Source organism: Squalius cephalus (assembly GCF_949319135.1).
Source record: "Squalius cephalus genome assembly, chromosome: 9".
Taxonomy (NCBI): Eukaryota; Metazoa; Chordata; class Actinopteri; order Cypriniformes; family Leuciscidae; genus Squalius; species Squalius cephalus.
Window position 1 is genome coordinate 22,791,705 of NC_137130.1, and position 24,692 is coordinate 22,816,396.

At 38.0% G+C, this 24,692-nt stretch overlaps 1 protein-coding gene across 3 annotated transcripts in view; it reads left to right on the top strand.

Moving 5' to 3' along the window:
• Positions 1-6,882: 6,882 nt before the first annotated feature.
• asic4a (acid-sensing (proton-gated) ion channel family member 4a) overlaps positions 6,883-24,692 on the top strand; it is a 111,299-nt gene continuing 93,489 nt past the window's right edge. Inside the window, exons 1-2 of one of the 3 annotated variants that reach the window (XM_079882086.1) lie at positions 6,883-6,972; positions 14,276-15,144. In XM_079882086.1, coding sequence (XP_079738212.1) covers positions 14,569-15,144 — 576 coding nt within the window. In that variant the 5' untranslated portion in view covers positions 6,883-6,972; positions 14,276-14,568. Of the gene's footprint in view, positions 6,973-13,885; positions 13,934-14,030; positions 15,145-24,692 lie in introns of those variants that run through there. The other 2 variants (XM_079882085.1, XM_079882084.1) reach the window with 2 other exon arrangements.

Below are 24,692 nucleotides of genomic sequence, written 5' to 3' on the forward strand. Positions count from 1 at the left end.
ATTTCTGTTTCAGATAATGAAAGACAACTTCTTCACCAAGTGTGTGTTTTTAGAACAATAATTGTCATTGTCTCCTTGTTGATGAAGAAACAACCTATTATGTGCCACATAAAACACCACCCGCTCTTTGCCAACTACTATCTACTGTATTCAGCTGAGACTGGAGTACTGCCACTTTTTATTTTCATTGTTTTAGTTAAACAGATATTAATGTGCATATCTGTATAAATACACATCCACATGTCAGTCACACATTAAATGCATTTCATTTAAAATTTCACGTCTATTTATTAATTTACTTTGGTAAGTAACCGTGTAAGAGGCTTACATGTAGCATGCGTAACATGGAGACTATAAAGCAAGGTAAATCTGTCTTTTTATAAACCTGTGCAAGCTCATTTGATGTAATTGAAGTGGTGGTGTGTGTTTGGCCATACTGTCGACCACTCACTCGTTCATGCTAATACGCTCCAGGTGCCTATTCTCCTGCCTCTACGATATCATGAGTTGAGACAGACTTATTGATCAGGCAAGATTGATCTGGACATAGATGATACAGCAACATTACGTGATTTATTCAAGTTCTAATATCTTGAGGCAGGTCAGTCCCACCAGACACTGTTCCATTGGCATGTCATTCTTTAATCATTGAGGATATCAGAGGATCGTTAAAAAGTGCAAAATCTTCTTCTCTAGTTTCAAAAGGTAGTCGCTGTACATTTCACTTATACTAATTTGTGCATGTGATGTCAACGCGCGTTTGAAATTCACTGATATATTCACAACGTGTTAAATTATGCGCATGCAATTTACAGATAGTATCTACATATATTTAACCCGAAGTCTTACATCAGGATCTTAGTTTGTGGATTTGTTCTTGCCTCAAATCTCTTCATCCAAATTTAAGATCTCATATACTTAAAAAACACAAAAAAAAAAAGAAAAAAAAAGAAAACAGCTCTTTATAGCATCTGGCATTTTGGACAGTACCCTCAGATCAACCCTGTTCTTCCACCAGGACATTCAGCAGCTGCTCTCTGTGCAGTGATGGAGAGATTGCTCAAACTGAGCTGTTTTCATTACTCTGTTCCAAAACCTAGTGAACTGCATATGGAGGTGGCATTTTAAGACATCATAGGCACTGTTGCAGAGCAAAAACTGTTCCAAAAGGTAGTTTTGTGTCTTCCTAAATGCTATAAATCTCATTACATTTTATTTACAGTACATTCCATTCCTTTCCATAGACAATGTTTTTGCGTTTTCTATTTTGTGCTTTTTTTTTTTTTTTTTACATATTAATTGAAAAAAATAAACAGACGGACACAGCTAGGTAGATGAATGGACAGACAGACAGACAGGGATAGACAGATTGATAGTTACTTTTTATAGAAAGTATTGTTACATTACTTTTGCTGTACTTTTTATCACCTGGGCTGGACTTGCTTGTTTGTTTTTAATAAAAAATAGAAGTTAATAAAAGTTTTTGGGCAAATGTAAAGGCCCTTTCACACCAAAAGTGAAACGAATACAGAGTGTAATATTCTGACTTTGCTTTTCACTGTTTTTATGTTTGAGATGAGTAAATGCCTGTTCACATTCAGTCTAGAATCGTCATGTTTACACAGCGCACACAATGCCTCAGCACTTACTCCCGTGGACATGGGGACAGGAGAGGTGTCAGTCAATAAATGGGAAAACAAACTAACTTGCGTTACTTATTTTAAAAAGTAACTCAGATATTTGTGAACGATCACGGAAAGTAGGGACACAAGTCGGGGGCATTTTGAGTTATTCATAGATTCTGAAAGTGTAGTCTCCAAGCTTTCCAACGATGTGTAACACATGGAAATCTGATAATATTTGGAGAAGTTATGGCGATTTGAAGGTAGGCACTCAAAAAAGCTCAAAGGGGAGAAAACAGCCTCTAAAGATTGTGAAGTTCTCACCTCTCTCTCCTGCTGGGAGTGATAATAGGGCTCATTTACATCTCATTTAGATAAGCCATACCCCCTGTAAAGCTGTAGAGCAGAAAGGTCAGGAAAATGTGCCATCAAAGAAAAAAATAAAAATAAAGTTTGCAAACAGGTAATATATAAATAAATGTCTCTTAGCATCTACCGATAAAACTGTATAGGCAACTCTTGTGTACACTGAAAAAAAAATTAGATAAACTCTAGACAATGTTCAAATCAAAAACAGGATGTGCTATGTGATATATATATCACATAGCTATTCATACTATATTTCCAAGTATGAATCAGAATCAGAATAGATTGTATTGCCACTGTCAATGAAAGGTTTCACAGACTAGGAATTTTCTTCGGTGTAGCCTACTCGTGCAACATGAAACAAACTTTTGCTAATGATAAATAATAAGCAATAAACTATGGAAATAGGCATAGGCGTAATTTGCGGGTGGGACGGATGGGACATGTTCCCACCACTTTTTAAAACATCTCGCGACACGAATGTACCGATTCTACAAATAAACAAAACATCTCCAGTTAACTGGCAGAGCATTCATTTCGTTCATTTTTTAAATAAGATACTAGCGCTGAAATGTGTTTTTTTTAAATTAAAGTGATCAAAGTGCTCAAAGTGCTCGTTGCCACTGCGATCAGTGGCGCAGATACGGTGTTTTCTCGTGTGGCTCGCGCACACACTGCACTGTCTTTACTCGACGCGCGCTTCAACCTGTTGCGTTGCTCAACTAACAGATTCTGCAAAAAAACGAAAATCACCAATTTTGAAAAAAAAACCGCTTCTTTCTCATTTTGCTCGAAAGTTGTGCTGCCGACTTGTGTCCCTGGTTTCCGTGACGGGTCACATTTTGTTGTAAATTTAAAAGTAATGCTTTGCTTTACTTGTTACTTGAAAAAGTAATCTGATTACATAAATTACTTTACTTGTAATGCATTACCCTCAGTGCTTAATTTGTAAATAAATATTTGCCCGATTTAAAGGCACTGTGACGACAATGACCATACAACTTAAGTTTTCCCGGAACGTACAATGACGTCACTAAACAGTGACGGCACAACTGTAAGAGCATCGTTCACAAGTTTCTGCACAGCCCTAACTACAGCCTAGTGTATTATTCTGTCACGTATATAGCTACGTTGAGACCAAAAATCATTCACTTGATCAATGATATTCTTTCACCGATGACATTGTTGCCTTTTCCATTACATCGATTTATGATTCTGACTGATCTAACTCCCGTTGTTCGTGTCTCCTGATATCCTTATTAGCAGTTCCATCTTCGGGATCTCTTTTTGTCAGAAAACACCATCAGCTTTACTCGTGGATATGGAAAATGAAAATATGACTGACGTTTTGGCGATATTGTAACATGCTTGTTGCGTAAGCTTTTCAGGTATTGGCATCATGCTTGTTGCCTTAGCTCACTTAGTTACATAAAAATACAAAAAAAAAAAAAAAACGATTGTTGCTGTCAGTTTGTGTTTGGGGGATATTGGCATATGGTTTTGTTTTGGGGGGTTATTGCTGCTCTCCCTGTTCTTATCCATGCTAGGCTGCATGGAGGGAGCAGGGAGTTATTGCCCAGAACAGAACCATACTGCCAATCCAAACTGTACACTAACTGTCAATCGTATTTGACGATAGTGGTCCTGACAGAAATATATATGCTGAGCGCCAGTGTGCATGCTCAGTCACCATGTAATGCAGTAGTTTCTGCCGGATCGTTTAAAAACAATGCCGGATTGCAAACATTCTAAATCTGACATTTTCTGGAACAGGATTCGGCTCAAATTAAGCACTAGTTACCCCCAAACACTCTTAATAAGTAACTAAGGATGTTTGATGTTTGAGTGCGTGCAGTTTACGTTGGAGAACAAAATGCTCAAGTGTCATCAAGTTATGGTTACTGCAGACCTTATTTTACTCATAAATTGAAAACCCCATTATAAAATCCAATAGGAAAATCAGTGGCGAATTAGTCTTCTGGGTTTTGGTGTCATCCCTGCACCACTCTATTAGGTTCCACGATAGTAAGGAATGTTGCTAATGTTGGTGGTATACATGTAGTGCAACAAGGCAGCTCTCTAGGTTTTGGAACAGTGCTTATGTCTCAGTGACAGTGGCACCAGTATTTTAGCAAGGTTTCTTGTGAAAATGAATCTAACACTCTGAGATTTGAGGGCGGTGGCTGTTTGTGCTGATGATGGTCAGTGGTTCCTCTCAGGCTGCGGTCTGCAAACCCATCTGTCCAGAAATTGACAGCCAGTGAGCACAGGAGCAACACAGCAGCTGTCGATAATGAGCGCCCCCCAACCCCCTCTGCATCAAGACATCAAACACTAACAGATAGATAATTGAACCGGGGAATAGATGTGAAATTAGCCTTTTAAGGTACTTCTCTTAGTCACTGTCTCTCTTGATGTGCACATTAAATGAAATCCTCACATCTCTGTGAGCTTTATATGGGTATATGCATAAATATTTGTGTTTAGTCGTTTTGTCAATATATTATTGACTGTATAAAATGTGTCTGCTTTAAAAATCTCTTGGTGGTGCATGACCTGTTTGTTTGTGTGTTGTCTTTGTGCTATCCTGCCTGGTTGGAGAAGGATTGATATTATTGCCGCAGGAGGTGAAGTGAAGGGACACAAACAAAGGGCCTTGGCTTTGCTCCCAGAGGGATGCAGGGCAAAACCACTTCAGTTCACACTGGGCCACAATGACGTCCAGTGAACCCAGGATGGAAAGGACTTTTTATTAAGAAGAGCTCCAAAAGAGTAGTTCATTTATTATTTACAGGCAGCTGTGTGTTGTAAAAATGTGCATGAATGAGTTTTCTTTGGGTTTCTTTATTATATATATATATAAAAAAAAATATATATATATAAAAAAAGGGAAAAGAAAATCAGCCTGTGACATTTAGGTTTTGTTCCAGTTGAGAGTGCCTTTCTTTCCCATTTGAGGTCTTGGAAGGACAAAGTGAAATGAAATGAAACAAAGGGGGAAAACAATAATTCTTACTATCCGAAGACCAGAGAAGAAAGGTTACTCTCAAATTTCCTTTGCTCTTGCTGTATCCTTGTGGAAAATAGAACTCAGATTTGATCACAGAGAGTATTGTCAAAGCAGAGAAGTCTGTTATTAATTGTCATGGGCAGAATACTTTTGGTTTTGTTCAGTCAGTCAGTAATATAACAAAACTTGATAGAGGTTGACATTGAACAATTGGGGAAAGATACTGTTTTAGTTGACACTGAAGTTTTAAAAGTTCTTATTAAAGTAGCAATTCCGTATTACTATATGTTTTATATATAAAAAAGACGTACGACTGACTGTACATTATCATGCTTATATTACAAAGTAAATAAATATGCATAAAATTATTTTTGATTTGAATTTGAATTATTTTAGATGTTACCTATCCCTTACAAAAAAATCAGCCTAGCGAAAACAGTAATATTAATATTGAAGCTCTCTGAACGAGAGAGTGAGACTAGTGTAAGAGACATAAATGGAGAATAGTAGGGTCTTCATTTTGAAAATGAAAATGAAAATTGTCATTAATTACTCACTCACTCTCACATAGTTCCAAACCCGTAAGACTTTTTTTTCATCTTCACAAATGAAGGTATCTTTAATGAAATCTGAGAGATTTCAGCTACGCAATTACCACTTTAATGCTTAAAAAAGTTCATTAAGAGATCGTAAAACGAATCGCCAAATCATTAAATCAGAATGATTTCTGAAGGATCATGTGACACTGAAGACTGGAATAATGATGCTGAAAATTCAGCTTTACCATCACAGGAATAAATTACATTTTCAAATATATTTCAGTAGAAAAAAACAGATTATTTGACAATTTTAGATCAAATTGACTGCTAAGCATAGATACTTCTTTCAAAAACATAAAAACTTGCTGACCCCAAACTTTTGAATTGAAGTATATGTCACCACTGGATGCTGCAATTGATCAGAATCTTGTATTCCAGAGATCTCTGCAAGAAATGAAATGAATATGTTTTACAGTTGTGGTGTTTGTAATATTACTTGTCATCATGGACATACTTTGAGCTGGAGTAACGTAATTAAATCTTGCAACAACGTAAAATGTGTATTCAAGAATTCTGAATAGTCTTTGATAAGACAACCACTAGACACACGTGTAAAGGCTTTTTCCTTTAGGACTGCCATTACCTCTGACTGGACTCAGAGATAATGATACAATGCTTGGCTTTATTTCAAGAGCCACTCCAAGCTTTTCCCATTTGACGACCTTTCACCTCCCCACCATCACAAATCAAACGAGTCGGAAAGCGTGAAAGAGCCAAATTAAGTTGTTCTGCTGGACATGAAACACTAATCACATTTTGATATATTGAGTGGTTTCAGTACACTTCAATAAAACATTATTCTTAGGGTCAGAAGGGTCCAAGGGGAGAAAAAAATGAACCTTGACCCTTTCTCTGAAGTTCACAGAGCGAGTCCTTTTGTCAGTCTACTAAAATTCTCTCTGCTCTTCAGGGCAATGCATTTACACATGGTACAAAGTGAGTTTCTACAAACTTGATGTGAAAACGGGCTCAGCCTGTCAATGAAAGCTCTTATTATGCATTGAATCCTCAGAATATCATGCAAGGTTACAGCACCAGAGCAGTGCTCTCAAATCTCCCACAACCGCTTTAGTACATCAAAAATAGTGGGTTGAAGCAACGGCATCTGAACATGAAATAAAAATGCAGTTTTGAAGTTTTCACCGGAAGGTCTATCTGCTTGCATATAAAATGATCATTAGATTTAGTTACTGATACACAATGACTGCAGTGATCTTTTGTCCCCTTTTTTGTGTGCTCTGTGTGTTTACCACTTCAAAGGCAGTTCTGCGGGCTAGAAAAAAATCAGCTCCACATCGCCCCCTAAGACATTCATGGTTGGATCCAACCAAGCACCAGCTCTGATCCAAGAACCATCACCACTTTTGTGGAAAAGGTGTATAAGATGAGAAATATCCAGCTCTTCTCCCCATTTTGCTCTGCTTTTCTGTGCTGACACCTCATGGAACCGCCAATCCAACAAATCCCAAAATACAACTTAATGACTGGAGCTGGTTATTTATTTGTTTATTTATTTTTTATTTTGGGTGGAGGCAGGAAATAAACCTGTTTGGCTAAGGCTGTTTTCTATCTTGCACTGTAAATGCCCTTTCTAGACATTTCCTGAATATTATTTTTTGAGTGACTGAGTGATATGATTTGTCATTCTGAAGTAGAATTTCATCTGTCTTTGGTTTGTCCATTGCTTGATTTATGCATTTGTTCATTCATTAATTCATTTAACATTTCTCCAGGGCTGCAGACAAAAGGTCAGCCTCTCAAAGAATATGGTAAATATTGTATTAATACCATCAGAGATTCCTCTTCAGTGTTATTGTAGTATTTAGGTTTTTATTATAAATACTTTTTTTGTACATTTTATGTGCTTTTGTCGTTTTTATTAGCTTTATTTAATTTAATTTCAGTTTTAGTTTTAGTCATTTTAGTACTAAAATTTTATTTCAGTTAGTTGCCAAGGCAGCATTTCTAATTTTTGTTGAAGTTTTTTTAAGTTGAAGGTTTTCATCTAAAATACTTTATTTTATTTCAGATTGATTTCAATAAGCAAAAAGGTTTTTTTTTTTAATAGTTTTGTTTAACACTGTTCCTTAGGATGATTCACATTATGTCATTCTGCTGTTTTTCTGTAAATTGGGGAAAAGTCTTACATTCTCTCCTCTATAACATCATTGAAGACAAATCTATAGCAGAAATGTGCTATCCAAGATAATGTCCATGTAAGCAGTGACAGAAGTGGTTTTCAAAAGGTATTCCTGACACTTCCGGAATGAATATCCCTCACAGAAGATTTTTCTCTCACTCACACCGTTCCAAACGTACTGCTCCTGATAATATCTCACCTTGGGATCCTGGTGCAGAATAGAAATGCTCAAGCAACTTTTACCATAATAACAGTCACAAATATCTATAAAATAAGTTGCATGCACAACTGAATTTGGCTCACTGTATACTAATAAAATACAGTGGTACTGTTATAGACCCCTTTTCAGTTGGTGACGTTTTTGTGGGCGGAGCTTAGGTGGTGGCAGAACGATCCCTCTGGCCGCTTCACTAACGTTAGTTTTGCAAGTTTTGTTAGCTTGTTTTTTAATAATGACTGGAGAAAATCCGATTTTATCTTAATGTGCAAGGTCACTCACTGTTCAGGACCGCAATTGTTATTTGCAAAAGTTTATTTTAATGGACATCCCAGATTGGCTGACCCGTACACGCTTAGTCAATGGATGGACGATCTGACAGGATTAACGTTAACGCTACCTCCAGTTGAGTGGCCTAACTTCTACACCGACCTGATAGAGAAACTGAGCGTAACGAGAAACCGAGGGCATATAAATCTTTAGATGCCTATAACTGTACTAAATGGTCACGTACAAGACTTGTGTGGTAGCCTACGATCTGCAGTTCTGCCTAGCCAGCGCCAACGCCAGACAGAAGACGACAATGTAAAGAGTGACATTACGGTGCAATTTTAAGGATGTGAAAATTTTCTAGAAATAAAAATTCCAGATACAGCATATTCATTTTTTAACTATGTATTTGATTACCCTTTCTTACCAGGTTCTTCAAAAAGTCTAGTCACAATCAATCAAAACAATGTATACAATCATAGATGATTCACAAATAACCACAATCATTTAGAAAACATTATGCGATAAAATTTCAAATTGGAGCCTGTACTCTGTCGATTCTTGCACGGCACCCAACAACACAACAAGATGACATTTAATAACTATAATAATAATTTAAGCTCCTTATTATGTAGCCGAATCTGTGCTGTTTTGAATTGGCCGCCTCCAGTTTTCCCTTTGTTTTGTCACCAGCTAACACTGTGACGTAACTGTGACGTCGGCTCCAAATTAGTCTATTGGTCAGTAGTTTATTGCAGCAGATGTCAGTTTTAGTTTAAACCTTATGGTTGAATCCTGCCGATACAATACTGTACAGTATATTTTGCAAAGTCGTAAAAATAGATAGCTGCAAATATTTATATGATGTGAACCGTTCTCACTGGCACATCAGGCTCATGTCCATGTTTTGCACCAAAGGCAGCATTACTCGGTTTTAGGAGATTTCCTATTCCATATGACAGATGTGTCCTCTGAGCATGTTGCTGTCTCATATCACTGGAACAAGGTTAGGATTCATTCCTCCCCCTGTCCTCCCTCCCCCCACAGTGCATCCATCAGAACAACATGATGAAGCTCCATTTTGCTTCCAACATGTAACTGAAAACAGTCTCCTCTGGGAAAGAATTTTTAAAGCAAACAAATTCTTTAAAATGAAAACTTGTGTTAGGTTATGAGGTATATGCAGAGAGTATGACTGACTGAGCATTCTATGTTTGACGGACTGGAGCATTAGGTGGCTGATAGATGCATAAATAATGTTTGAATAGCTTTGGAGAACACTGCCACTCAGGAGTAAAGAGAAACCCAGAGGCTCCAGGAAGCTCTAGAGGCTCACCATCAAGTGACTGTTGTATAAAGTGTTGCATAGATAAGTACACACACACACACACACACAAAAAACCCTAAATGCTATTTGTGTCAAAAGCTAGACGCAGGGGTGATTCTAGTGCCAGTCTGATATTCAGGGATTAACCCAGACCTCTGCGTATGTTTATCCAGGGCATTCTTTGAAGTGGAATGTTAGAATATCATGCACTCTTTTAAATAAACGCTGAAATATTTCCAGTGAGGAGTCATTTTGTGAGAAGTAAATCTGTCAATATTACTGGAGCTAAAAATAAAAGGTCCCACTAACACTTCTAAGAAAACATGACCTGGCATGGAAACCGAAAAACACAAGACTGGAGAGAAACTTTACATAAAAACAGCTTTCTTCTGCTTTAGAGTAACCCTGCATTGCTTAGACACTGGTGTTAAGAGGAAAATACACATTTCCTCATGCACATGATCAGCATGCATTATGTATTTGGGCTGTAGGGCTGTATTTGGGCTGTAGGACACATTAGTGGGAAACACTTTGTTGTCGCATTTATTTGTCTTTATTGTCCCAATAAAGTCCCTTATAATTAACTGATGACACTGAGTAATTTCTTTACAATTAGGAAAACACATCTGCATTTGTCAGAGTAGTAACGGCGCTCCTTCAGAATCCCACACAGGTGTAATGTAAGGTGAGGTAAGCTTGTTTATTTATGGATAGAAGTTTTCACAGTAAGGGGTGCCCTTCCACATAAAGTAAATATAGAGGTAGGAGATCTCCATTTACAGAGAACAATATCGAAAATATTATAGGGAAACCTATTATACACAGATATAATGCATAATGCACTCCCAGATTATATCAAGGGATGTATTCATGTAGATGAGGCTTAAAAGGATAGTTCACCCAAAAATTACAATTCTGTCATCATGTACTAACCCTCATGTCGTTCCAAGCCTGTATTTTAGTTATTTTTCCCCCAAGATTTTTTAAAGAATGTTTTGGTGTCCATTGACTTCCAATGTATGCAAAAAAAAAAGAAAAAAAAAAGACATTGGTCAGAATATCTTCTTTTGTGTTCCACAGAAGGAGGAAAGTCAAACGATTTTGAAATGGCATGAGTAAATATTGAAAATAATAATTTTGTGGATGAACTTTCCCTTTAAATGTCTATGCGATCTTAGTGGGCTCCAGTTTTTATTTGAAATTGACAACATCTAATGATTGATTATTATTATACATCATATATCCTTATACATCAGTATATTGGTCAGACTGAGTTCTAAAAATATTTTTTTTTTCTAGCAAATACATTTCAGTAGAACTATTACTAAATATTTCTAATGGATCCATGCTTTCGTGTTTATGTAAGGGATAATGTAGAGCGAGGCGGTTGTTATAGCGAATACAACCCCGACAGGCTGATCAGGACCCTGACACGAAGTGGAGGGGTCTTGAATCAGCCTGAAGGGGTTGTATTCGCTATAACCACCTTGCTCTACATTATCCCGCTTATTACATGGCTACCTACCAAATAAATCAATAATTTGACACAAAATATTGATTTAAAAAGGAGTTTGTATTGCTTCCGCTAAAGAAAATAGTCTGTTCCGTCTCTACGGTTAGAATCCTGCGTCCATAGCAATGCTCTGTTTTTCATGGCAACGGTGTGTTATACTTAGCACCGCATTTTACATTAGAATTCAACCAAGCCATGTAATATATATATATATTTATTTCGATCATGACAACTCTTTGAATAGTATTAGCATGTTATTGAATATTGCAATGTTAATTTATTTAGTCTTGGAGGGTTAGATCGTCTATGCTGCTGCTGTTGATTATTGCTACTGCTAATAGATACACTGACTCGCTGCTGTGAGCATGTAAGATCTGCTGCCAGGGGCGTAGTTTGTGGGGGGGTTGGGGGGGAGATAACCTCCCCCAATATTTAAATCTATGCATTACAACCCCCCCAATATTTATACCATGATCACATGAAAAATATGCAGAGCCAAACTTCAACCCCCCCCCCAATGTTCAAACCAAATCTACGCCCTTGTCTTCTGCTGCTGCATAAATAGAACATACATAAATGCCATAGCAGATCTAAGCTGGTGGAGCTGGGGGAGGAAGGGTTTCAGAGGAACTAGCTCACAGAGGAACTAGCTTACAAACTGTAAATCGTTTGTAAAGCTGTTCTAATTGCTAAATGTAATTGTCACGGAATGCACACGCAAACAGGTAAGATCAGCTTTATTGGGGTAATCCATATTCGTAATCCAGTCCAGGCAAGGGTCAAAATCCATACAGGCAATCCATAAACAAGAACAAAACAAGAACAAAACAAGAACAAAACAAGAACAAAACAAGAACAAAACAAGAAACAGCTGAGAAACCAGCAAGAACAGACCTGAGGAAACAACAAACACTGACACAGCAAGGGTATAAATACACAGAAACTAACAAGGTGACGGGAAACAGCTGTGTGCAATGATCAATGAATAGACAGAACATGGGAAATGTAGTCAAATGAGTGAATGACACCGTGGAGGAAGAGGACCTCTAGTGTTTACCTGGGGAACACAAACCAGACACTGTGAAAGTAATGTAATCAGTGGGGATTTCTTTAAGACTACAAGGGAAGTTCGGCTTCCCCTATAATGTCAAAAAATTCATGGTCAAATATGTACTATTGTGTTAACATTTTATTGACTAAAAATGCGTTAGAAAACGTTCATCTCGAAGACGAATTCGTTCAGAATCAGCTACATAGCAGGTCGACTGATTCGATTTCCTTCTCATACATTCACGTAGCGTCACAGTGCATTTCCCTGTTGAAGCCTAGCATCCATTGACTTCAATCGGGCTGCTTTGAACAGTTTTTTTCAGTGCTTCGAAACTAGAATAAAACTATATAAATGCTGCGATTATGTCCCGTCTACGGATGCTCAGCGTCTCTGGGGGTGAATGGAGGAGTGGGCTGGCCTGGACTCTGGGAGAACGCGTGATGATTGGAGGTCTGTCGAAAGACTGCATCTCTTTTTGATTGACAGCGATTTTGTACTATAAAAAGTTGCTGATGCTGAAGCTATTCAAGCTCAGTCCCATTGCGGATTTTGTAAAGTGTAGTCGAAAGACAAACTTTCATTTTCTTGAAAAGGAACGTAGAGCAGAATTTGCGTATAAATAAATGGACAATTTTTATGATGTAGGCCGAAAATGAGCTTCCCCTCTTTGAAAGACCAGCAGCCACCACTGAATGTAATGTAATGAAATGTCTAACGAAAGAAATGTACACGTGCTCCCTACCACGCGTAAATGGTGCTTAAAACATTTGTACATTCTGTGTTCTTTTAGGCAAACTGATGACACATCTACTGTAATAATGTTTCACGAGTTCATTTTCCCTCTATCTATCTATCTATCTATCTATCTATCTATCTATCCATCTATCCATCTATCTATCTATCTATCTATCTATCAGTATAATACAGTATATACGTACTGTACATTTATTTTATTTTACATTTATTTCATGTTATACAGTACAATATATACATACATTTATTTTATTTTACATTTATTTTATGTTATGCATCCCTTTTATGTAACATACATGTATGTATCCTGTTGTACATAGGTACTGTATGTATGTATGTATATATATATATATGTATGTATCCTGTTGTACATGCTTAATACTAATCAGTACTAAGTAAGAGAGATCAAAAAGTTTGTTTTGGTTCTTGAATTTTTAATGCCTTTCGATAAGCCTTAAAACACTGCTTTTCTCCAAACGTTTCATCCCACAGAGATGTGACCTGTTAAGCTAATTGCATTTATAGAAGAAAACTATGCATTAGGGAGATGCATTTTACATAATTTTGTTTGGCAATAGAAAAACACTATTAACAGCACAAGAGTGCTCGCCTATGAAAGAAGCTAAAAAGTGTGAAAGTAGGGTCAAGATCAATACAGTATTTCTGCATCTTCTGTGTCATCCGATCCTAGATCGGGAGACAGGCACTAATTCAAATTCGTGCCGGAGCCCAGTGATGCTACCATTAATTCCTGATAAGAAAGGACCGTTGTACTGCTTCCCTTAATCTTTGACTGATGCTTCTGCACGATCAATATCCTTTCTTTCTCTTTTTCCCTTTTTCTTTGTTTTTTTTTCTCTTGAAGATTGATTGTTCAGAGTTGTGAGCTGTTTATGCTCACTCCTCACGCCTCATTATTGTCGCAATTAGGATGTCTTCTGGGACTAAGGTGGGGGTGGATGGGTGGGGGGCCGACATTAAAATCCACTGACCCTCCTGATGTTCTCATCTTGTCCGGGATGTTCAGCGAAGCAGCCTTTGATGGCAACTTATTGTGGTCAAGGGGTAAGAAAGCATCTCAAACAAGTGGATTAAGTGAGAGAGCGAGAGAACGAGAGGGGGCTGCGAGTGTATACGTACGTATGTGTATGTGTGTGTGTGAGAGAGAGAGAGAGCGGGAGACGGAGAGAGAAAGCGAGAGGACTGAGAGCGTGGGGGGTGTTTGAGTTGTCGCTGCTTTTGCCGGTGAAGAGGAAATAATCAGTGTTGCTTCCTCATGAATTATTAAGAAGCCCCCCCAGCCTCTTTTAGCTTGAGCCAAAATGCTGCATTTTTATCTGTGTCTATAAAGCAAAGAAGAGGTTTAGTATATGTTTTTTTTTTTGTTGTTGTTGTTTGTTTTCCTAGGTGTATCACAGCTGGTAAGCAGGACTCGTAAGCGTGCTGAACAAGTGCTCAGATGAGCAGTCCGAGCGCAGCACCACGAGCATCAGCACTGAAGAGCTGGAACTGAGAGACAGAGGCAATTCCCTCCACTGCACGCGACTGCAACGGCCGCCCTCGCTCTCGCTCTGCATGCCTTTTTTTCCCTTCCTTTCTTTCTGGAGTTGAGATCTTGTTCGTCAGAGCAACGGGAGTTAGTGGAAACTGGGGCTCCAAGCTGTTATCCAAGCATCCCAAACGCAGACCTGGCTGCCCACATGCCGATCGAATTTGTTTGCAAAATCAAATTTGCAGAGGAGGATGAGAAGCAAAAAGGCAACCAGGATGGGGACAAAGAGAGCCTGATCGAGGAGAGCTGCAGCCCCCCAGTCAAGGACCTGGCCGGGTTTGCCAGTGGTAGCTCTCTCCATGGAATTAACCACATCTTTGTGTCGGGCCGGCTGGGCGTCAGACAGACCCTCTGGGCTCTCGCGTTTCTGGTGTCCCTGGCTCTCTTTCTGTACCAGGCGGCAAAGTGTGCCATCTCCTACCTGGAGCATCCTCACGTCACTGCGCTGAACGAGGAGGCCACCCCGGAGATGGTGTTCCCCGCCGTGACCATCTGCAACATCAACCGTTTCCGCTTTTCCGCTCTTACCGACGCCGACATCTACCACCTGGCCAACCTGACCGGCTTGCCCCCAAAAAACAAGGATGGCCACAAGCCCACCGATTTGGAGTATCCGGCACCGGACATGCAGGACATCTTTAACCGGACGGGTCACCAGCTGGAAGAGATGCTGAAGAGCTGCAACTTCAGTGGGCAGAACTGCTCGGCCGGAAACTTTACAGTGGTAAGCTTGAGGAAAGTTTCTGATAGCGATTTTAAAAGTTGCACTTTTGCTTTAGGAAGTTAACTTTAGAGGAAAAGGAAATGGTAAAAACCACATTTGGCCATTTATTATTAGAATCAAAAACATTATGGAGGTGTAATGAGCAATAAATGTCAATTTTCCTGTGTCATATTGCAGGAATAGTGAGTTTATTTGCACTTTAGGACTGAATGTTCTGTTCTCAGTTAAAACTTAGGAGTCTGCAGGTGTTGCAAACAGTCAATTTATCTTTACAAGAGAAAACAGTTTCTGTCAGCGGTGAGGTGATAGATATGCTTTCTTCTCTGTTTTCCACTGTAGTGACTATTCATTTGGACATAGTCTTTGTAAATAGGGCACAGACTGGGCTTGCTACCCTCATTGTGTTCACAGGAGGGATCCTTTTCCCCTGTACTCATGATTTCTTATAATGCACAGACAACAGCGGGAGATTCAGCTGTTCTCCTCAAGGGAGAAGAGCAGGGTGCATTTGTATATTGATGTTTGATACCTCCACCAGTGTCAGTCACTGAAAGTGCGCATGGCAACAGTATTGCTTTGTAAAAACTCTCGCTCACTTTTCATCCCGCCTATGCCAAGAGTGAAGTTTCCTCAATGTTGTATTTCAATCCTGTCACTGTTGGAATTAAATATTTAGAGTCTGAGATCATACATGATTTTTGCATTAGTTAAATTGGTTAAAACGAATAAAACAAATTCCATACGCCCCTCAAGTGCACTCCAGAAGGTCTTATATGTGTCCATCATGCCATATTTATTAAAGTTATGTGTATTGATGGATGGATGAATGAATATTGCTTTGGTAATGGCAAAGAACATTTGTCAAGTCATAATAGGATGTGTTGGACATACATAGCCTTATCTTCCTGAGACAGATACATTCTCCGTCTTATCCTGATAACATGGAGTGACCCTTTGATGTGTCGTAGAGCTTTAGTCTTCTGTTCAACTCAAGGTTTCTCTCTCAGGTAGATACATATGTTTGATCCTAAGTACCATTTATGATACAAGAAATTAAAAGTGACAGTTGAGACTCTCTCGGCTTCTCTCTTCCACTGCTACTTTCTTTCACCTCTTCTGTATGGTTTCTCTCCCCATTGGCCACAGCAGGGAAAGTACTGTTCTGCAGAAAGATAAAAGCAATGCTGAGAAGAGAAAGCGGTAAAACATGTGACAGGCAAATGTGAAGTGTTGTCCTCACTGTTGTTTGTGCTTACTGCATCAGACATTAAAAGACACATTTTCTCACCGTCATGTCGTTCCAAAGCTGTATGATTTTTTTTTTCTGTGGAGCCCATTGGAGAAATTCTTTAAAATGTATTTTAGTCCAGTATCACTGAATTGGGACTGAAGCTTTCAAGCCTAAAAGTCTCATAAAAGTAGTCTGTATGACTTTAGCATTTTAAATGCGAGTCTTCCGGAGCCACATAATAGCTTTGTGAGATGAATAGTTGAGGAACAGAACAGAATGTAAGTCGTTATTGCATTAAAATCATCTGGCCTTGGTCTCTTTGATATGTTCTCAGGAGATAATGAGAGAAGTAACAATGTCTGATTCATGAACAAATGATTCTTTTGAGTGATATCTTTTTATTAAATCGGTTGGTTTGATGATTCATTCACAGACCAGGTCAGATTTAGTTCTTCTGACTCATGACTCTCCTGTTCCATTAGCAGTGATTAATAGCAATTGGAGGGAAGTCTTATCACTGAATATCAACTTAAATTCCTTACAGAAAGTTATTTTATTATTTCAAAAGACTTAAGGTGTGGTCCATTAGCAAAATTTCGCAGACAAAAGAAGGGTCCATTGTCAATAGTGTAGCAATGCATGAAGCACAGCTTTAGAAGTTCGAATAGCTTTCCTTTGGCCAGTCTGGTGATTCCACTTGACCAACCTGAACACAATCCGAAGTCTGCATGGTTAAATTCGCAGTCATGTGGATTCCTATAGAAATGACTGGATTTTGTCTGCAAAAATTCACTGAACCTACTATATGAAAGCCTCAATTACCATTCAAAAATAAACAATAAAAAAAATAAAAACAGACATTCTTCATAATTTCTCCATGTGTCTTTCACTGCAGAAAGAAAGTCCTACAGGTTTGGAACAACATGAGGTTTAGTAAATTAGGACCGAATTTTTTTTTTTAAATTATTTTAAGAAGTATTTGTTTCTGAAGATGGGATGGGCTATCCCATGTCAGGCACGGGCCTCTCACGAGCCACAGAAGTACTTCTTTATAAATTAATCTGCTTGGAAAGTTCCCTGCTCCACCATTCTCTCCCATCAGCCCTGTGATCTGTGTCTGAGAGGCTGTCAGTTAGATTAGTTACAGGCATCTTGCTGTCTCCACGCATGACGAGACACTTCCTCCATCCCACGGGCTGCGCAACCCAGGCAGAAAAACAAGGAGCAATTTTGGGAAGCATCTCTTTAGCCTTTCCTGTGTGACGAGATTGCAGATGTAAGAGTAACCGGGATCACTGCGACCATCCCGGAAGCTTCGTATTAACAGCAGACGACTGATATTTTTAGCATGAAGTGTGAGAGATGACCTTAGCTGAGCTCGCTGGCCTCTGGGTGCGAGCGGATCGCTAGCCTGAGGAAAAGAGCACACGGCGTGCTCGTGTCTAGCCGATTCCAGATGCTGTGTTTATTTAATGACTGCATCAGCAGGGAAAGCGGTATATTTTCGATCAATCACATCCCTGGCATTTAGCCCCACTACTTGGTTTCAGCAATTGCACTCATAATATGAGCTGTTCATTTGTCATTCCCACGCCCTGTGTCCTAGAGCTCTTCCCGTTCAGAAACATTGCGACAATAATCATTATACCAAAAGAACAGAGGTACTTTTGAAAGTCTGCATCGTGAATCATCAGATGGTTTCATAATCAAACAAAAGGGCCAAAAATCAAAGAGAAATTTTCAAATTGGATGTGCATATTCATTTCATATTCATTTGTTGCCAAGCACAAATGTTTAATTTATGGTCTTTGATTTATGCTGATGTTAATAAAAATAGCATTTCCATTTTGCCTCATTGAGGTAAATGAATTATGTAACTGCATTCCAATTTAATGTAGCATTTTGTCTGTCTTGTGGATACAAGAATTTCCTCTTCCTAGAAAGCTTATTGCAGTTGACATGCATAACACATTTCAAATTTTACAAACAGCACATCAGTCTGGAATGTTCATGAAGTTTGTATTTATGTAAAATGAATAGGTCTTTGAATTACTGACATTGACAGAAGGGTCTTAATCATTTCCAGGTATGGGCTGCACGATTAATCTTATTTTGACCAAGACCGTGATTTCTGCTTCTTTTGATTAATTCAGCATAATCATCTGCGATATTGGCTCTCTGGTTATTTATCCTGAAGAATTTTTTTTTTCTCTTCTTCTATTGACATTTCTGTTAACTTGCATTGATAACAAGCCTCCGCGAGCTTTCATGCTTGGGGTTTGCCACAGATTTCAAAGAGATTTTCTCTTAAATAGATACATTTTCTACCTAGTGTTTTACTTAATCGTGATCTTTAGTGTTTACACACACTCTTTGTGCACTGCGAATAAACAGAAGACAAAAAACACAGACAAACATTAGTAACATCAACTGAGATATTCTGCTCAAATGAGAGTGTAAAAACTCACACTGACTGTGTGTTCATTTACAAGGCCACTTGTGCTATTTGCTGTTACCAAATCTGTAAGCAAAAATTCTTAGTGACAAACTGCAATAAATACATACATGAATATTGTTTGCAATTGTGGTTGCTGAATAAATGTACTTGCACAACCTCTGAGCTACAATACAACATTTTTGTTGTTGTTGTTGTTTTAATAGAAAAAACATTAACATAATTTGTAATTATTGGAATTAATATTCAATGTTTTAGCTTTTCAGAAAAGCTTCTTAAGGTTTTACTGTTTTTTATTGTGTAGACATTGTGTTAATGTATATTATAAATAATATAAATAAATAAAACTAAATCCGGAAACTATATGTACAATTAACCCTGTGTATGAGTTGACATTCTCTTGATTTGTGCTTATGTGAAAATGCCAAAACTGATTAAATGTAAAAAGACAATTTTCAAATGAATTGCAATTATAATATTTGTGCAGCCCTAATTCAAGTCTAAATCAGATTTCGGATAACTGTGGGAGCCAAATGTCCAAACATGGACAGAAAAACCCTGAAATCAGCTAAATTAGCTTAATACACATACTAAATAATGTCTTAATAAAATTGTAGTTAGAGGATAGAAAATACCATGCATTCAGTGTAAAACCAATAGAGGTCATTGGTAAGTTCTCATCATGATAGAAAAATGTGTGTGCGAATGTGTGTGCGTGTGTGATTTGCAGCATTATTTGCTTTCTGTTTCCCTCGACATGGGGTATAATTAAAACACTCAGCTGTTATTGACTCATGATAATTGCTCACAATAGATATCATAATAAGATGTTTAGACATAATTGAATGTAAATAGCTTCGCTTCAATTTTCCTTTCCACCTAACTGTCAGCTCCTGGTGGTGAAGGGGATTGTGAATGCTTTAGCTTAGTCCACCACGTAAGTAGAGGTCTTTGGTTCTTTTAGCCTGCTCCACCGTGTTTGTTTGCTCTCCCGCTTGCTTTGTTTGCAGATGCATTTTCCAATTTTGTTTTAAGCAAGGACAGATCCCTTGTGCATATATTCCAATGGATAACCAAGTGACACTGACCTAGATTGATCAAAAGCCCAGGGTGAGGACAGATATTATTATAGGGCCTCTGTTAGCATTTGTCAGGTCAGTTTGGTGTTGAGAAGCATATGCTTTAATAGATTTACTCGAACTGAATTTGTGCCAATGGCTCCTGGGGTATGATGATATATCTTTAATAAAACAAGTCATTTCAGAGTTTTCAAATGTCTTGTGCATTTTGCAGTATTGCACAACTAATCTTTCTTTCATGTGGTTAGAACTGTGACCTAGTTGTTAGCACATGCTCCAGACCAAGGGGTCATGATTTAGCTGGTTAGTATGTGTTGGTAGATGTCATAACTATAGCTTCCACCATCTGAAAGCAAAAGGCATCTTTCTCCATTGACAGTTATCAACTGTTTTCTATTCTAATATGTTTTAAAATGTTCCTTATTCCTGTGAGGGCAAAGCTGAATTTTCTGCATCATTACTCCAGTCTTCAGTGTTACAGTATCCTTCAGAAATCATTGTAATGCTGCTCAATAAATATTTCTTATTATTATCAATGTTGAAAACAGTGCTGCTTAAATTATTTTCGAAACTGTAATACATTTTTTTATTACAATTGATAAATAGAAAATTCTAAAGAACAGTATTTGAAATAGAAATCTCTTGTAACATTATTAATGTCTTTACTATCACTTTTGACCAAAGTGTTCTTGCTGAATAAAAGTATTAATTTCTTTAAAAAATCTTGGTTGCACTTTATTTTACAGTACATGCACTTACATCTATATACTTACAGTGTACTTACCTAAGAAAGTAATGCGTAATATAAGGTAACTTCAGGGTCCGTACCTAGATATTACAAAGATATTGTAATTACAACAATAAGTTCATAGTATGTACATGCAGAACAGGACTGTAAAATGAAGTGCTATCAAAGACTTACTGACCCCCAAACATATTAAAGCAGCACTAGGTAACTTTTCAACCTTCATAATATATTTCCAAGACTCTTGTGATGGTACATCGACTTACAATAGGTTGAATGACATGTCTGCCATAGCCTGGCGAGGTCTGTATAGTTTTTAATCGTACTTTTAAACTTCGGGGTTCGGGTAGTAACCCCCGCGCTCAAAAAGAACTACAAAATTCGACTGCTTTACGGCATAGGCTACCTCACTTCCCCAACACGTCCTCACATGCTGTTGGACTTGTAAGTATATTGCTTATATTGTATATCACTCGGACAAGCTTTCACTCGTTGGTCTGAGCTAAAAAGCACCTGGCGTTCTTGTTGATGGATTAGTAACTTAGACATCTTCGGAGGCTAGCTCGATGTTCAATGTCCGACGATTTGAAACGCGTTGTGTTTATTACCAAAGTCCTTTTATATAAATTGTCTCTGTTATTACCCAATCGAACTCGTGTAACTGTCTGTCACACGTTTTACCGTCCACAGCATTACTTGATAGACAAAATAGGACACGAATGAGCATCAAACAGAAACAATCCGCTTACGGAATGTTCGAGGCACTATACAATACAGACTGCCGAAAGTTAAACAGGGCGCGCGCAGCTCTTAAAGGGGACACACCTTATTTCCACTCGTTACAGCTTCCATCCGACTGAACAGGGACCGGTATACAGGGGGGAGGGTATCAGGCCGTGAGTGAAGAGACTGCTCTGCGTGAGTGGTATTTACGACAGTAACGTTAAATACAAGTAGTCCACAGCGACTCTAGGGGTCGTTGTTTGACCAAAACGGAATTCCTACCTGGTGTGGCTTTAATGTTACAATGTATTAAAAACAAAAAAGAAGAAATAATAATAATATTTTAAATCACAAATAGTATATATTTTTGAGGGCTTGTAAAAAAGTCAAGGTCAAGCTTTATTAAGGTCTCTTATGGGCAATTTGGTACAGTACATCTTATAGGTAAAATTAATAAATTACGAATTACAAAATACAAAAAGTACATAAAATATATCAAAAATAACCTAAGAAATTCCTTTAAGACTATTTAACAATCGAATTGCACAAGGAACAGAGGAGTATTTGTATTGGTTATTTTTTCATCTTTGGTAATCTATAACGACGACCTGAAGGCAGCATAGAGAACTCCGGGTATATGGTCACTATCACAGAATGGACTCAACAAACAGAACTGTCAAACTTCTTTGTTCTTTAATAATCTTCCCACTGTTTGTGACTAATTTATTTAGTACATTTTAATGTTTCACACTAAGATTTCCAAACCAGCAGCTAATAGAAAAGGACAGCATCGGCTCTATATAAGACTTAGAGAACAATTCCATCAATGTCTAGTCTATATTAAAGTATCTTAATTTTCTAAGACAATATAGACGCTACTGTCCCTTTTTACACAAAGCCTCTGTGTTCACATCAAAACAATCCACCTTCTCGCTCTTAATAAATGTGATTTGAGAAAAATGTGTTTGTGTTCTAAAATCAATAATCATGGCTGGGTTTCCCGAAACCTTCTTAACGCTACGTCGTTCTTAAGTTACACCTTAAGCTGTACCTTATCGTTAATACGTGTTTCCCAAAACGTTCTTAGTTAAGTATACCTTCTGTAAGTCATACGATCGGAAGGTTGGTCTGGACCACTAGCTTTACCTTATCACTGTTGCAGGTCTATACGAATATAATTCTGAAGTTTTAATACACCAGACAGTGTTCATTTAGGCTAATTCAAGTGTTTTCATGCAAAGAATAAAATTGTCATTACACTGATTGTTGTTAGATTTTTAATTATAATTATCCAAAGGTACATCAGCTGGCAAACCATTAAAGGCTTAATAGTTTTTTAAAGGGAATGATTGTGGTGGGGGGTTTGCTCAAACTATGGCAGCGATACAGCGAATAGTTGTTCTAAAAGACGGCGTCGTCCGCGGAGCGCTTTCAAAGGCCAGTGAAAGCAGACTGTCAGTTAAGTCCTATTCGGACGCTAATTGTTTATCATGGGCTCGTAAGGTATTTTAAACATTTAAAAGGGTAAGTCTGTGATTTTATTGCCGTCCAAATCCATAATGTCAGTGTTTTTTCTCACCCAACCCGCGTAAATATCCCTGGCCAAATTACCTAAGTACTGTTTTTTGACAAACAGTTTAAATCCTTTTTGATCACTGCCGAGCACCGTACGTAAGATGTACACTTTTATTACTGAAATGCTGGAAAGTATTTACAAGAACACTATTTCATCGCAGCTCCACCTCAGCAAACAAAAATGGGAAAGAGAAGAAAGCACGTAAAAATTTGAAATGGTTATTGTGGCAGCAATATATGATACAATCTTAAAATATGTAGGCTAGGCTATTATAGTTTGGATTATTTTTTATAATATCCCATGAGGGTCCTAATAAATGCAATTTCAACTATTTCTAAAGTGCTTCTTCTATAAAGACATATAAAAGATCTCACATAACGCAGTGAAGCAGCCCCTGCACGAGAGAATAATTGATTCTCGAGCCATCGGAATCAGACCATCGCCACGGACAGCACCTGGTAACGTCGCACGTTAAGAAGGTATATCTTAAGCAGCTTCCTAAGGTATGGTTCGGGGAACACGCCTAGAAATGGTACACCTTTAGTTAAGTTATACCTTAAGTCTTCGTAGCGCTAAGAGACAACGTTATTGGGAAACGCAGCCCATATCTTTTGTCTTAGATACATTGCAGTTTTTCTCGATTGCTTAAACACATTTCTTGAAACTATGCCTCTTATTCTCAAAACTATAAACACAAATCCATAACGTCTCACCCAATTCCCCAAACATCCTATTTTCAGGTCAAAATGAAGCTCTACACTCAAAACCATTCACTCTTGCTGAAAAACCAAACTTTGCCCTCAAACAGGACACACAAGCCCTCAAAATCACACACACACTACAACATAGTCTAAGACACTGGTGCAATAAATTCAATACAACATTTCCAAAACTTGTAAGTTATGTTGCTTGTTGTTCCCCCATCACAAACCTTTTCACATGATGAACACAAAAGACACAACCAGTGGATACATTGGCACATTTTTATTCATACACAGAAAACACACACACACACACAAACATTTTTTTTTTTTCCTGTTTTACTCTTCTTTTTTTTTTTTTTACTCTTTTTTTTTTTACTCTCTCCTCAAATTTTTTTTTTATATTTACTTACAGTAAGATGTGTGTGACCAACATATGACAGTAAAAGAGCACACACAAACCATATTCTAATATGGAATTCGAATTGTATTGGAATGGTAAAGAGTGTTGGGACGTAACAGGAGGGCCTCCACTCAAGGATACAATATGATGGACACGTCTAAGAATGTTCCACATATGGTTGAAATACCATTTGCCTAGAAAGATAACATTCTGGGAGTCAAGACTATAAAGGAGAAAGGATGCCTTCACTGTCACACTCTGCAGCCACTCTGTGTGACTGTACGACTGCTGGCCTTTTCTTGCAAGAAAATAAACCTCATCAAAGACTATTGGAACTGTTTGTCTCTTATTCAGTGATAGAATTTCGTTTGCCACCACACCTCCCTGAAGGTTCTCGAGGCGACGGTAAAGCGACTCAAATTTGGCCTTACTCGTAGCCCAGCCTCCCTCATAGTCATACCATTGACAAAGACATGGGCAACTAGAGTGGCTTGAATTTCATCTGAGACTGCTTGTCTTTTTGTCCTTGCCCTTCCTCCTCCTCATTCTTATCCCTCTTCCTTCACGTCTTTCTGGATCCATTGTTCCAAAACGCAATAAACTGATTTGGGCCCTTTTATATATCTATTGAAGGT